General features: G+C 54.1%; 5 protein-coding genes across 5 annotated transcripts; 3 read left to right on the top strand and 2 right to left on the bottom strand.

Annotated features, from left to right (window-relative positions):
- Positions 1-886: 886 nt before the first annotated feature.
- On the bottom strand, positions 887-1,954 carry VTN00DRAFT_3518 (uncharacterized protein; the record flags this gene model as incomplete). The annotated part of the gene is made up of 1 exon (XM_069429844.1): positions 887-1,954. One exon carries the CDS (start codon positions 1,952-1,954, stop codon positions 887-889), a length of 1,068 nt encoding a protein of 355 aa, XP_069289039.1.
- A 1,905-nt stretch (positions 1,955-3,859) lies between these two features.
- Positions 3,860-4,257, top strand: VTN00DRAFT_3517 (uncharacterized protein; the record flags this gene model as incomplete). Its single annotated transcript, XM_069429843.1, has 3 exons — positions 3,860-3,891; positions 3,971-4,085; positions 4,177-4,257. The coding sequence occupies 3 exons, from the start codon at positions 3,860-3,862 to the stop codon at positions 4,255-4,257; spliced, it is 228 nt and encodes a 75-aa protein (XP_069289038.1).
- Positions 4,258-4,681: 424 nt separating this feature from the next.
- VTN00DRAFT_3516 (uncharacterized protein) lies at positions 4,682-7,424 on the top strand (the record flags this gene model as incomplete). Its single annotated transcript, XM_069429842.1, has 8 exons — positions 4,682-4,778; positions 4,865-4,932; positions 4,997-5,137; positions 5,226-5,459; positions 5,514-5,972; positions 6,028-6,285; positions 6,339-6,437; positions 6,492-7,424. The coding sequence occupies 8 exons, from the start codon at positions 4,682-4,684 to the stop codon at positions 7,422-7,424; spliced, it is 2,289 nt and encodes a 762-aa protein (XP_069289037.1).
- A 2,409-nt stretch (positions 7,425-9,833) lies between these two features.
- On the bottom strand, positions 9,834-10,656 carry VTN00DRAFT_3515 (uncharacterized protein; the record flags this gene model as incomplete). Its single annotated transcript, XM_069429841.1, has 3 exons — positions 9,834-10,046; positions 10,103-10,438; positions 10,504-10,656. 3 exons carry the CDS (start codon positions 10,654-10,656, stop codon positions 9,834-9,836), a joined length of 702 nt encoding a protein of 233 aa, XP_069289036.1.
- Positions 10,657-12,649: 1,993 nt separating this feature from the next.
- Positions 12,650-13,412, top strand: VTN00DRAFT_3514 (uncharacterized protein; the record flags this gene model as incomplete). Its single annotated transcript, XM_069429840.1, has 5 exons — positions 12,650-12,655; positions 12,713-12,723; positions 12,824-13,072; positions 13,127-13,175; positions 13,272-13,412. 5 exons carry the CDS (start codon positions 12,650-12,652, stop codon positions 13,410-13,412), a joined length of 456 nt encoding a protein of 151 aa, XP_069289035.1.
- Between the last annotated feature and the right edge of the window lie 183 nt (positions 13,413-13,595).

Here is a 13,595-nt window from a genome sequence, read left to right as displayed (position 1 = left end):
TGGTGCTGCTCTGCCAGTGATGGCCAGCACGGTGAAAACCTGCACCTGCTTCACCTTCCTTGCACTTTTCCCTCTCTTTCTCATAATCTTGACTCTCTCAGCATCCACCTTCTCATCGTCAGATTCAGTATAGTCAATATTTGATATCCAGAGGCACAGACTAGCATCGTTCTAATATATCTATAGAGTCAGTGGTTTAGCATTCTTGCACAGTTCTCTCACACTTTTTCAGCATCATCTCAGCGCTCTTCCGCATCTGCAGCTCCATGTGCGCTGTACATGAATCTTTGTTGCTATCCAGGAACACGTGTAATGTTATGTCCATCTTGCTGGTGGCTCGGCCACAGAACACGTTGCTTTTGTCTTAGATATCTGTTGGCCTCCTGGAGACCTGTACCGTGACTGCTCGATATTGATCATCTTTGGAAGCTTCTGAGGAACAGAAAGAAAGAAGGTGCTAAAGTTCAACTTCATTGCTTGCTAGCTACAACGGGATCCAGAACCAGTCTGCCTGACCGCGTCGACGGTAAGATCCGCCCTCGATGATCATCAGTCGCCCAGCTGAAGTACAGGAGACCAAGATTTCCAGCGCGAATAACCAGAGCGATAAACAAGAGACCAGAAACAAAGGAGTACAACTCGGGTATTCGGCTCAGAGAGTCCCAAGGACTACCAGAACGCCGAAAGGACGCGTGAAGCCAACGATCGAGTCACAACAAGAAAAACATCAAAGCTAGAAGTTATTCGGGAAATGAAAGACTTGGGAAACACCAAAAAAGCGTGTCTGAAGACGGACCATCACCAGAAAATCAGTTGCCCGGGGGACGATGCTAACTGTGGACCAGTGCCTCCACCGCGAACAGCCGCTTCTGTCGTCCAGATCACCTTAGGAAAGCATATTCGGATCTTCCATCGAATCCGGCCACATCATGCCCGAATATGGATTCATGTGCCCGTCCGGGAAGAGCGGGTTCTCGATGATGTTGGTATTGGACGAATTGAGGACTGCAGGATTGAACATGGACGGTGGTTCCAGCATCTGATTGTCGTCTATGTGGTGAAATTCTGCATAGGGGTTCAGAGCGATGCTCTGAGGCGGTTGATAAGTGATAGCGTGGCCGTGGCCCTGGATGGGGCTTGTCTGGGGAAGGTCCCCATAGCCGAACGACGGCCCCATAGTCGTCGCTGGGCCCATGATCTGGTTGCCCTGAATGCGATTGCTATGAAGCGCATTGTCGAAACCTGGGAAGCCAAAGAGATCATCGTGGCTCTGAACGCTTGTCGGGGTGACAGTTGCCGCGGATTGGTAGGAATGACCCGGGCTACCCCTGTTCACGTTGGGATAGCTTGGCACCATGGTCTCCATACCCTGAACTCCGGAGAAACTCTGGTGGTCAGCAAATTTCTCCAGGCCTTGTCTAATGCGGAGCGTTACAACCTTGGTTGGTTTCTGCACTTCGTCACTGCTCTCGGACGAGGTTGGGCTGCTTGGCAGATTCTTGTCGTTTGGGTAGCTCAAGAACTGCGCACCGATAGCCACGAGCTCATTGCCGCGGTCGTCCAGAGCGATCTGCTTGTCCCTGCCCTCAGACTCCCCATCGGTGGCAGGTTCTGACTTGAGGTCAACCTCCTTAGACTCGCGCTTGACCTTCTTGTTCTTCGTCTTCGTCTTCTTAGAACGGCGCTTCTTCCCATATTCTTCATCCGACGATGCGTCTGAGGCAGCCGAGCTAACGGACTCCTCGTCGCCATCCTTCTTCTTAGACTTGGACTTGCTTTTGTCTGAAACTTCCGTGGAAGGCCCGGCCACAGCATCGGATGCAGATGACTTGGGCACAGCTCCAGTCCCACCACGCCGCAGAGGTGGAGGAACATCCTTGTTGGCAGCAACCCTGCGGACCCGGAGCTTGGCCAAGTGCTGGACGATGGCGCCTTCAGATACGTTGTTGCCCATCGTCTTGGCGACTTCTCCCCAGGGGATACGGATTCCTTGGGCATTGCAGACGGACTGAACGGTCAAAAGGAGAAGTTCATTGAGGTTTTCTACGCCAATACCCGGTTAGCACAGGATGAAAGACATGCACATCATGGAGCCAGCAACATGCATGGTCAAACACAGCAAGCAGCCTTGCTCTGAGATGAAACACCAGGGAAATCATGCAGGGTATGTTATGGGTGACCGCCGGCGCAGGGAGACGCGTCGCGGTGAGCGCGTTGAGACTTACCATCCCAACGGACAAGGGTCCGCTTCTTCGGATTGCTAGAGGCCTTTCTAGAGCTCCTCATCGCTACTTATTGGACTGCTCGGCTTGTTGGGTAGACCTAGTGCCAAGGTAGGGGTTAGCGCTGCAGATTGAAGTGGACGACTTCATGTCACCCGGTGGAGACAGCGACCGCGAAGGGTACCGGAGCTATCTGGAGTCCTAGGCTTTTCCAGGCGCCCGCGGTACCCGTCCTCCGTCTGATGGATGGTGTCTGAGGGCGGTAGTCCAGGCTTAGACAGGCGTGCGGGGGCAGAGACCAACATGTGAGATGAGAGCGAGACCCCCAGACGGAGGCCAAGAAGTGAGGTGACAACGAGGTCCAACGTACCTTGGCAACGTGTGGTACTGGATCCTTTTGGACGCAGATCAAGGATCCCTCGTCGACTGCAAAGAATAAAATGATCTCAACCAAGGGCAGTTGGTTCTTGAAGCAGGAGCCTTCGATGGTTGGTCGACAGTGGGTGAGGTCTACAGACGGAAACACAAGAAGCCGAGTAGCAGATGTCACGGACATGTACTCTCCACGCTCAAGTTCATACAGATGGGTTCACTGGAGGCCATTCACTGAGGCGGGTCCGAGACATGTTCGTGTACTCGGAGTGAATGCCTCCCGCGACGAGCTAAAAGGGGGACAGGCGAATCAGGCAACGTAGACGCTGAAGGTTGTTGCTCGACCAGCATCTGCACGTCTGTTGCTCGTTTGACAGGCGGTGAATGCGAAGCCTGGGGCAGTACAAGCTAATATTACACTTGTAGTGTTGGGTAGAGGATGCTGTAAGTGTACATGCCAAGATGAGGGCTAGGAAGACATCGACCGTCGCAGCTACGAGTGCCTGCCCCGCAGATATACTAGCATTAGCAGCTGTCATCTCCCATCTAACCGTATTTTCCTGCAGGCTCAGCGAACTTGCACAACACTAGGCGGACAAGCTACTGATGATGCCGCAAGCTGCGTCGGCAGTCTCGCATGACAGCCCAGTGTAGTCTTTCATCAGATGCGCCAGATAGATACGCCATATTTGTAATACGCAAGACATGTTAACCAGGCAGATTGCATAGTGTCTACTGGGTCATATCTAGCACAGAAGGGATGTTCTTGTTGGCTACCAATGCACGGAGTCAGAATGTCATCTGTTCCACTTCCGAAGACCTGCGATACAATTCGTGGATAATATCCTTATACAACTTCCTGATATAGGCACAATGGTCCTGCAGCGTTTGGTGATACTCTTCGCTTTCTGCATATATATATATATATATATATATATATATATTCCTAGAGTGAAGGTGCTATGCGTCGAGCCTGCTCCGTAGTGAACCCAATGCCTCTACCGAAATAACAGAGAACCCTCTCCTTTTTCAAGACCGCCACCTCGATGCTTCTAATCTTTCACTCCGGGGTAGAGACAGGAGAAGATGCATATCGACGAGCGGGCGTGGCGGGAGGAGGTCTCCGATCACGTGTTTCCCCACGTGATGGGCGAGCCGCAGTGACTCCGAAGCGGACGCTCCATCTCGCAAAAGCCTCACGATCCCGAACATCGACCCTTTACCCTACCCCCAAACAACCGCATCCCCGCGATCAATCCGTCAAGATGGTGTCCGCTTGGAAAGCCGCTGGTCTGACGTACGTGCCGTCCCCTTTTCCGCTGCTCCCAGACCCCTCCCAACCGTTCAATCGCTGACCCGGAGGCTTGTGCCTACAGCTACAACCGCTACCTGGCCGTCGCTGCTCGCGCGGTCCGCCGATCTCTCAAGGAAGGTCCTCGTGTCGCCGCTGAGCGCCGTGGCCAGATGGAGCTCCGTTTCGCCAAGTGGGAGGTTCGTATCCTGGTCCCCCCCCGCGTTGCTGCGCTGCTGGAATCGTTGCCCGCCGGAGAAATGGATTAGGACGGCTGACGGATGGAAACAGAACGGCAAGCAGGGCGACGTGAAGAACCTGGGTGTCGCCAACAACGAGGCCATGGCTGCCCAGGCTTCTGAGCAGAAATAGACGACGTATACCGAGTGGAGGATATGATGTGATGAACCAATAGCCGCAGTTACGAAAACATGCTGCTGCGGTCGGCTGCTGAAGGCGGGGGAGACGGAGATTGTATATCATGTAGCAATACTGGCATGGTCGATTCAGAGAAATAGAATCTCACTGTCCGCCTGGTTCAAATCCTGGTTCCCTTTGTAGAAGGCAAGTCGTGCATCATGTAGTGTTCCTTTGTTATGATCTTGTATGTGAAGCCCGGTTCGACGAAGCGCCGTCAACTGCGGCTGCTCAAAGATCAGATCAGGCCAACCGCCCGCCCTCCCGCTCCGCCGACCATCGTGTATCCCCTCCTCCCCCCTTCCCACGGCCTACCCTTTTTTGGTCTGCTCGTTAGCAGCGGGCTGCAAGGACCCGATAATTTATCTTCTCTTCAGCCATGCTGCCCAATAATGAAGTCCGTGTTTCCCAGACGCGGGTCGTCTCGAGCGTCGTCCCACGCGACATCACCGACGAGTTTACCAAAGCTGCGGAGAGTACGTGCGCTCCGTTGATCGTCCCTTTGCACATCGCCCCATTTCCTCACTCGTGGTCTGATTCATTACTGACTTTCTCCCTGCAGAACTGAACGTCGGCCAGCTTGTCAAAGATGAATACTTTACTCTCTTCGAGGCCGTGGGGGCCCTCGAGGTTCGTCACACGACCCCTCCGTCCCCCAGGCCAGCGGAGCTGATGCTTATCGGACAATAAATAGATTATGGACTCGAAGATGGATAGCGGATACATCGAGTCGGGGGAGAACCACGCCCAGGCTCTGGAGGACGACTACGATGTGATGCGCGAGTTGCTGCCGGACGAGGTGCTGGGGATCATGGATCAGTTGCTCTGCCATGAGGTGCGTTGCTCGAGTTCTATCTACTCTCGGATACAATGATGGAAGATTTGGCCGTCACAGCTCTGCTAAGACTCCTTGTTACGTATAGATGGCATGGCACATGGGAAATCCTCTCTCGCAGACGCTGTTCACGTCGATATACCTCGATAAGCTGCTGTGGCCGGTGCCGAAGACGTTCGAGGAGGCTCGTTTCTATCGTGGGCAGCGAGAGAACGAGGACGATCCGCCGCTGGTCCATCTGGTGCTGAGGGCGTACTGTCTCGCGTTGGTTAAAGCGTGTGATTTTGTTCTGACGCGGGTGACGGCCGAGTACTACTACGAGGTTGGTTACCTCTTACACTGCTGCGTGCAAATGCGTGGTTTGACCGTGGTCTAGGAAGAGGATTTCGTTACCCAGCTCTACAACCGCAGTCTCCTCACCGAGTTCGACACGGAACAGTTCCATAAGCTCATAGATCAAGCCCTGTCTTGGCTCGACGGGCAGGAGGGCAAGATCGATGCTGGAGCGAGGGAGGCGCTGAGGAACCGTCTGGTGTTCAGACGCGTGTTTCTCGCTGCCTTGGAGGAGGATACCTACGAGTTGCAGAGCAGGTCGACGGAGCACTTCGCGTCCAGTCTCTCCCATGTCTCGCTCATTGAGAAGTCGCTGTCTCTGGGCAAGCCGGTACCGGATGCCATCAGCCTCAAGATCCAGCGGAAGCTGGCCAGTACAGTGCCTCCACGGCCCTTGGTGAACATCAGTCCCGAAGACGCCCTTGCACACTTGAGACGGTTCTGCCAGGATGCGATCGACATACAGGAGATCATCGAATATCGGGGTCCTCACAACTTGAGAGTATGCACTCTTCCTGATTCCTTTTTTTTTGATATCCCGCATCTGACAGAAACAGGTCGCCGTCTGGGCGCTGGCCTCTCGAAAGCCCCAGCCTTCTGTCTATATCCGGTCACTTCTTCAGACCTTCATCGTCAACGATATGAAGGTCGTCGGTTCCGTTCCTGTCAAGCAGTTCTTCTACGATGACCTCGCGGAGCTCGTTCTTCCCTTCAGTCTGCTTTTGCAGCCGGAAAACGACGAGGTTGAAATGCCGTCGGACCCTCGGTTTCAAATCGCGAGACAAATGGCCAACTTCCTACGGCGTGCTGCTCAGGTAAGACCTGCACCGTCATCTTGACCCTTGGTCATGCACTGACCTGCCCTCAGCCCTTGATGGATACCTTCCGCACCTCATGTCTGAACCGATGTCGTATACGTCGCACGCTCTGCCACACCGTCGTCGATTGGGACGGCCTACAAGTCGAGGTATGCTGGGTTACCGTTACAGCTCGATTGTGAATGGCCACTGACAATCCACAGGCTGAAGACCTTGACGTCCACCTCCGCACTCTCACCCTAGAGCCGCCGCTCACCCTCCACGGCGGCGAGCCGACCTTCTCCTACCCGCTCAGCAGCTGGGCCTACCACGAGAAGCTCCGCCAGCTGCGCCTGATCATTCAGCTCGGGTTCGAACTCTCCATATACTCGCCGGAGGAGCTGCCAGGCATGTACTGGTATCTGTCCCACATATGCTCTACCCACCTCGCCCACATCGATCGTATCCGCACCTTCACCATCGCCGCCAGCAGGCGAAGCGTCCCGCCCACATCGGGCCTTGGCAGGAGGGACAACGCCGCTGCTGAGCGCAAACGCGCCTTCCAGAAGTCCCTCAGGCTGCTCGACCGTCATACCACCACTGTCCTCGCTATCGACGCTTTCGCCCTCTCCCTCCACGCTCTGTATGTACTTCTTGCCCGTCACAACCTCCTGCCGACTGCTTCTTCGAGCCGGGCGTACTCAAGTGACCGGCTACGCTACGAGCTTCGCATGAAGCCCTTCATCCCGATTTCACTACCGGAACTGGTTCCTTTCGAGGAATACCAACGCGAGGCCATCCTGGAAGGTGACGACGACGCTACCGTCCTAGACCGTGCCTCAAGGGCCATAGTCGAGGCGAAAAAGGCGTGGGAAGCGGTCCTCGCGAATGGTCCTTTCCTCCCTTCGTCCGGTGAGGACGGGGACTCGAGGTCCACGACAAATACTGCACCGGCCATCGAGGCTGAGTGGAACCGTGATGTCAAGGACACCATGCGCTCTTGCATAGCCACGAGCATTGCCATTGCGACGGTCAAGAAGGCTCTCGCTGAGCGGCCGGCGCTCAATCTGACCGTTGAGATTCCGGAGATCGGTTCCAATGCTCGTCGGCATGACTGGTGGGTTGTGCCCGTTCTGGCGAAGAAAGACGGGACCTAGAACTTGAGATACTGCCATACGCCGAGTCTTGGGTCAAGGAACGCCCGGAGAGTGAGATAGACAGGCCGAAGTGGCCAGTTTTGGCCATTTCGTCCGGTGATGGATATTGCCATTGTAGGGCTTTCTTCTGCAGGGCCTCTACAAGGGCTCTCGCACTGTATGCTTGAGCTCGTAGAGAGCTCACTTTTTTTTGGTTTTTTTTTTTTTTTTTTTTTACGTAAATGATACAACTGCCAAGACAGCTGCTGTCAGATGTGGCAGGACCATATGGATGTTGCTGTAATGGCTCCCTGGTATCGCACTAGGTAGGTAGATGACGGCGCAAGAGGAGTAGGTGTAGGTGCTACGAGATATGACATGATACCGTTTCTGTACATACCGTTTGCATGTTTGCTATCTATTTATCTGTCTGTCTGTCTATCTGCCATGTTGGATGGATGTTAGATGTAGGTTATAGGTGTTGAAAGGTACCTTGGATATTTCAATAATAGCGGTTGAGCAAGGGATTGGAGCAGACTCCGTGGTCCGGAATTCACCCGTCAAGATACAAGGGCCAGAGGAAGGAGGAGGAGGACTTGACAGCCGAGAAAGGGTGTATCATTCAATGAGGTATATGCTTCCAAGAGGTCTTAGTTTATTGCCACCGATTAGGGCTTTGCTCGCCGAGATCTGGGACGAGCACCGTTATCGACAATCTGGATTGCATCGAAGGTGGAAACGTCCACAGTTGCGCATGCGAGTCTTCGCAGTGTCGCCCCTTTCTATTTCTAATGCGAATCAGCCATCAGTCTTTGGTCGTACCAAATCGTGCTACTGACGGCCATCCTCGTGCCACCAGCGACAATAGCGCATCCAAAGATGGGGTACTGTGTCATCTGTCAGGTTTCCTTTCCGGTATGCGTTTACCATCGAGGACAGTCACAACATACGTGCGGCGAGAAGCGGCCGCTATTGGTGGACTGTTGCGTGGTTGTTGTCCAGGGTTGGATCTACAGTCCGGACGTCCCGTCTGCTGGGTGACTTTGAATTCGCATCTCTGAAGGCTCCGGGGGGGGGGGGGGGGATCGGGGATGCCGTCGCTACATATGCAGTCGAGACTCGTCCAGAGGAAGGATATTGACGTTGACGAAGAGCGTTTGGGGGCTTCCCCCATTGCCTTGACGACATTGAGCAGCACATCCAGAACTACCGTGTGTTTCTCGTCGATGGTGTCGACAGAGAGACTCCTCCAGCGTGTTCGCATGCGCCTGCAGCGCTTTCAGCAGTTCGAGGTCCAGGAGCGGTAGAGGGATAGTCGAATCCGGCAAGTTTGCTCGACTTGTCTTCTCTCTTCGCAGGAAGCCTGGGTGCAAGTGACCTCCCCACCTTGTATATCCATTCGCAGCATTAAATCCCCTAACAAACAGAGATTGACCGCTTGTCGGAACAGTATGAAATCAAACATCCATAGTCTTCATATCAAATCTCCTATAAACATGGCTTCTGTCCGTTAAATTGCTCTGTGGTTGATAGGAATGAATGAAGAGGGAAGATCTAGGTTATTTACCTGCCTAGATATCAATGGATGTTAGCTGTATTTATATTTTAAGGAACGTGAGTCCTCTGATGGCCAATGGGTTTTGTTCAGCACTGTTTGTATTTGACCAGATAGGTCTGTCTGAGCGCCTTGCTCATGTCAGATTCACGTCTGATATATGTCAGCTTAATCTGCCCTAGATAGATAGATAGAGAGAGAGAGATAAGATCCTGCAACGCTGTGGAGCTGAATCTAAATCTAATTTAGATCTATAGATAAATCCACGGATACAAATAGGATCCGTGCACAACTGCACCTCACACATGGGCCATGGCACCGTGCAGGATGCAGATCCTGCTGTCAAAGCGCATGCAAGGTTCTTTTGACGGTCCAAGAGTGCATGTCGTTGCTCCACTGACTGGCTGGGTGGCTGGCTGAGAGCAGTGTTTACTGCACTATACTAAAAGTTCAGGTTTCATCCAATCGGATCGAGCGCGAACCAGGCGGAACCATGAAATAACCTTTATGGAGGGGAAGTATGATGGGCAGGACAGAAAGGTGGGGGGGTTGGGCCCTCAGCTAGGTCTTTAGTACAGATATAGGAAGCTTGGTACTGTTGGCTCGAGTTCTTATCGACCATTTCATACGATTAGATATTTCAAGGTTGTCATACAGAAGATAGGCTTACGCTGACACGAAGAGGTCCAATGCCAAGTCATGAAACAATATGATGTCATTTCCCTGCATATCATAACCCTGTCCAGGTACCGAAGCACAGCTATGCGGTTCTGATACTGCTGCACTAAAATGCAAAGTTACAGCTTCTGGGTGTCTCTTCTGCACAGAGAGCGTGAGACGTCTGTCGACATCAAGATGGTGCCACGGACTGCAACCTACGGCTTCTTGGGCGCGAACTTGGCCCGCATCCGGTCCGCAACGGCCTTCTCGTTGTAGATGAAGTTGACGCTCTCCTGCTGAACCGTCGCCTCGGCCCAGCGCTTGAACTTGGGCGCCTGCTCGAGCAGGGCGGGCAGCTTGGCGCTCACGAGACCGTGCTCGGGTTTGCTGAACGACAGGATACGGAGGAGGAAGGAGCCGGATTGGACCTTTAGAGAACGTCAGCATGCTCTTCTGGTAGCCTGTTAAGGAGAAGAAGAAATACCTCAGCCAGGGTCAGACGGTCGCTTCCACCAAAGAAAGGACCCTTTCCGTCCTCGAGCAGCGGCTCGATTTCCTTCACCACGGCCTTGGCCAGCTCCTCCGCAGCGGCGTCTCTCTCCTCCTCCGTGGCGGAACGGATTGAGGCAAAGAAGTGTGGCACAACTTTGCTGAAGAAGGCGTCGACAAAGAAAGCGACGCGGGCGCGGTAGAGGGCGTTTTCAGCGGGAGACGACTGGGGAAGGAGGTGAGAAGGATGGGCATCGGCCAGGAACTGGGCGACGATGCCGGATTCGGTGATGATGTTGCCATTGTAGGAGAGGGCGGGGACGAGACCGCGCTGTAATAGCAAGAAATCATCAGCAGAATGTCTCGAAGACTACCGCAGGGAATCGACGTTCATACCGGGTTGATTTGCAGGTACCACGGCTCACGTGGCTTGTCCAGGTCGATGATGACCTCCTCGTACTCGAGTCCCAGCTCCTTGAGGGCGATGTGAGCGCGGTGGGCCCATGGGCAGTTGCGGTTGGTGTAGAGGATGATCTTGGGGGCCGCCATGGTGGTGTCGGGCGCAGGAATTCCACTGCTTGGAGGACGGAGGGACGACAGGGAGCCGGGAGATCTTATACGGGACAAGAGACCGTGGATGACGCCAAGGGGCAGCGAAATTGCGATTTATATAGCTGCTGAGCAAGCAGCTTTGTATGGAGGGGTTCCCGGCCTACATCCCGAAATCCCCGATCCCCGCACTCGGGCTTCTTCGACGGCTTTCCGACCAACCGCGACGCAGTCTATCAGGATGAGATCAGCGCCATCGTCAACATCTGCATTCTGTTCTCAACGTGCATATCGTTCGAGGGTACGGCAGCAAAGGCGTGTTTCATCGAGTACGACGGTGAGATGATAGACTGTGCAGGACCCCGGTTGAGACTGGCTTTCTGCTGCCTCAGCGGAACGTGTATATCACCTTGTAACCAGCCTTGCGTATTTCACAGTGGCCTCGCTGCGGTTCAGCCGATCAACCGTAGGGTACTTATATCCTGGTAGAGTGCGTCGTCAAGGGTTCCATCCTGAGGATGCAGCGGGTAAACCCCTCGGGGAGTATATGCTTGAGAAAGAGGAGAAGCACGGGTGAATAAACAGGAGAAACTGAGACTGTCTGTCTGAAGGCAGGCGGCTATCTAATATCGCAGTTGAGTCGAGTTGTATATAGAGGTCTGGAGGTGTCTTTATCGTCTGAATCGACGCCGCTTTCAGCGTCCCTCCACCCCACGTGACACGGACCTCGCTGCTTTTCCCAGGAAGCTCTGGCACAGCGACCCAACTGCGGTCCAGACTCCTCTGGCCTTATCATGGAGTTGATGTACGGACTATAGAGTGTACTCAGTGCTTGGAGGCCATATATACTCAAGGGTTAGATCTCCTGTTATAGTGCATCTAGATACTAAGCTCTAGACAGCTCAACCTTAATACCACAAGATGGACCACTAACAATTAGCACATAGATTATGAGACACCACTGCACTGATAGCTATGAGGCCATAGTATGTGAAAAACATTGAGATATTTAGGCTACTTTTAGACCACAGTGCAGACCTGTGACTCAAGGAGCAACTCAAGGATGATCATGGTGATTACACACCCTTTGAGCTTTCCAATCAGCTCCGGTCTACACAATAGTCACCAGAGATGGAGTTCTGGAAAGAGGCTCTTCCTCTGTTGAGGGAGGCAGCAGGAAGCTAGATGGCAGAGTATATCTTCAGGCCAGGAACTGCGGTAGCTCTGGCTTGCTGTAGAGAGGCTGCTGCGAAGGCTGGGGTTCTCGTGTCATCAGGCGCTTCTTTGGCTGGACATCTGGTCGAAGTGGTCAACTCATCAGAACTGTCACCAGATGGTCAGCACAAGACAAGGATCATCAATTGAACAGCATGAGCAAAGCTGTCTCCCACGCACGGTTATAGGCTCATCTCATCCTTCATGCGGACCAGGCAAGGGGCTCATCCAGGAGCAAATAGGTCGGTATTCCGGGCAGAAGGCATCATACGCGCTCATCGTGTCGGAGGCTGAGGGTTATTTCATCTCTTGTATCCGTGGAAGATAGATGTCTGGAAAAGCGGTTGACCGATCAGACAAGCTGATAGGAGCGGGGAGCTCCCGGTACCCCTAGGTACCTTGGCGCGCAACGCTGGGACCGGGATACCTGGCGGTACCAGCCCCATCACGTGCCGCGGCTGACGCACCCCCAGGCGCCCCAAGCCAAACGGCAGCCGGAGCCCCTCCATCTGCTTCGCCAGCCCCGTACACCGGACACCGTACACACTGTTGTCTCCATCCCATCTCCCCCCCCATCCATCTCCCGACGCTTCGCCGCTCTTCTTCATCCCCGACCTGCCTCGCGTCTCTGGAGTCCCTTCATCCTTCAATCCCTCTGAGTACGTGCCCTGAACCCCAGCTGACGCTCTGCGATTACCCGCGCCTCCGAACTGCCGCTAATTGTTGCTACCTGTCCCCAAGTCTCCACCAAACCTTTGTCACGCTCGAGCAGGCAATCATGTCGGTACGTATCGTCCCCATCCCCCGCGTCCATCGTCCATACTGACAGCATCCCTCGCAGCTCGCATCTGGGTAGGTTGAGCCCCTCGCGTGACCCCCGCCTTCCCGCAGCTTGGGAAAACAAGATTCCCGTTCCGACCATGCGACGCTGACGCGCCCTCCCGCAACACAGTGTCACCATCAACGATGAATGCATCACCGCATTCAATGACTTCCGCATGAGCAGGGGGAAGACCAAGTTCATCATCTTCAAGATCGCGGACAACCGGAAGGAGATCGTGATCGACGAGATCTCGCAGGACCCCGACTACGAGGTCTTCCGGAGCAAGCTGGAGGCTGCCAAGGACTCCAAGGAAAACCCGGCCCCCAGATACGCCGTCTACGATGTCGAGTACGAACTTGGTGGTGGTGAGGGCAAGAGGTACGCGACGGGAACCGATGACAACGCGATGGATCCGTGCTGAGACCGTGACAGGAACAAGATCGTCTTCATCTCCTGGGTGCCCAGCGACACTCCTACCTTCGTACGTCCCTCTCCCCCCTCCTCTCTCTCCCTATCTCTCTATCTCTCCATCTTCTTCTTTTTTTTCCTTTCGAACCCGCAACTGACGCAGCCACAGTGGTCCATGCTGTACGCCAGCACCCGCGAGAACCTGAAGAACGCCCTCAACATCCACACCTCCATCCACGCTGATGACAAGGCTGATATCGAGTGGAAGACGGTCCTGGCTGAGGCCAGCGGCGGCAAGGCTGGCAAATAGATGACTGCGCCGGCTGGGTCCGGAACTACCAAAGGCGACGGATAATATGCTGGGGACTTGCGCTGTACCGCACCGCACAGATGGCAGGGTGCCTCCACCACTCCATGACATTACTCCATACATAGCTTCAATTTGAGAAATTACGACTTGCTGTGTTTGTTGCGAGCATACTATCTTCCCGGC

Source organism: Thermoascus crustaceus (assembly GCF_041956765.1).
Source record: "Thermoascus crustaceus strain CBS 181.67 unplaced genomic scaffold VTN00scaffold_2, whole genome shotgun sequence".
In the NCBI taxonomy this organism is placed as follows: Eukaryota; Fungi; Ascomycota; class Eurotiomycetes; order Eurotiales; family Thermoascaceae; genus Thermoascus; species Thermoascus crustaceus.
The sequence above is the reverse complement of the archived record's forward strand: the minus strand, read 5'-3'. Positions and strand labels throughout refer to the sequence as shown.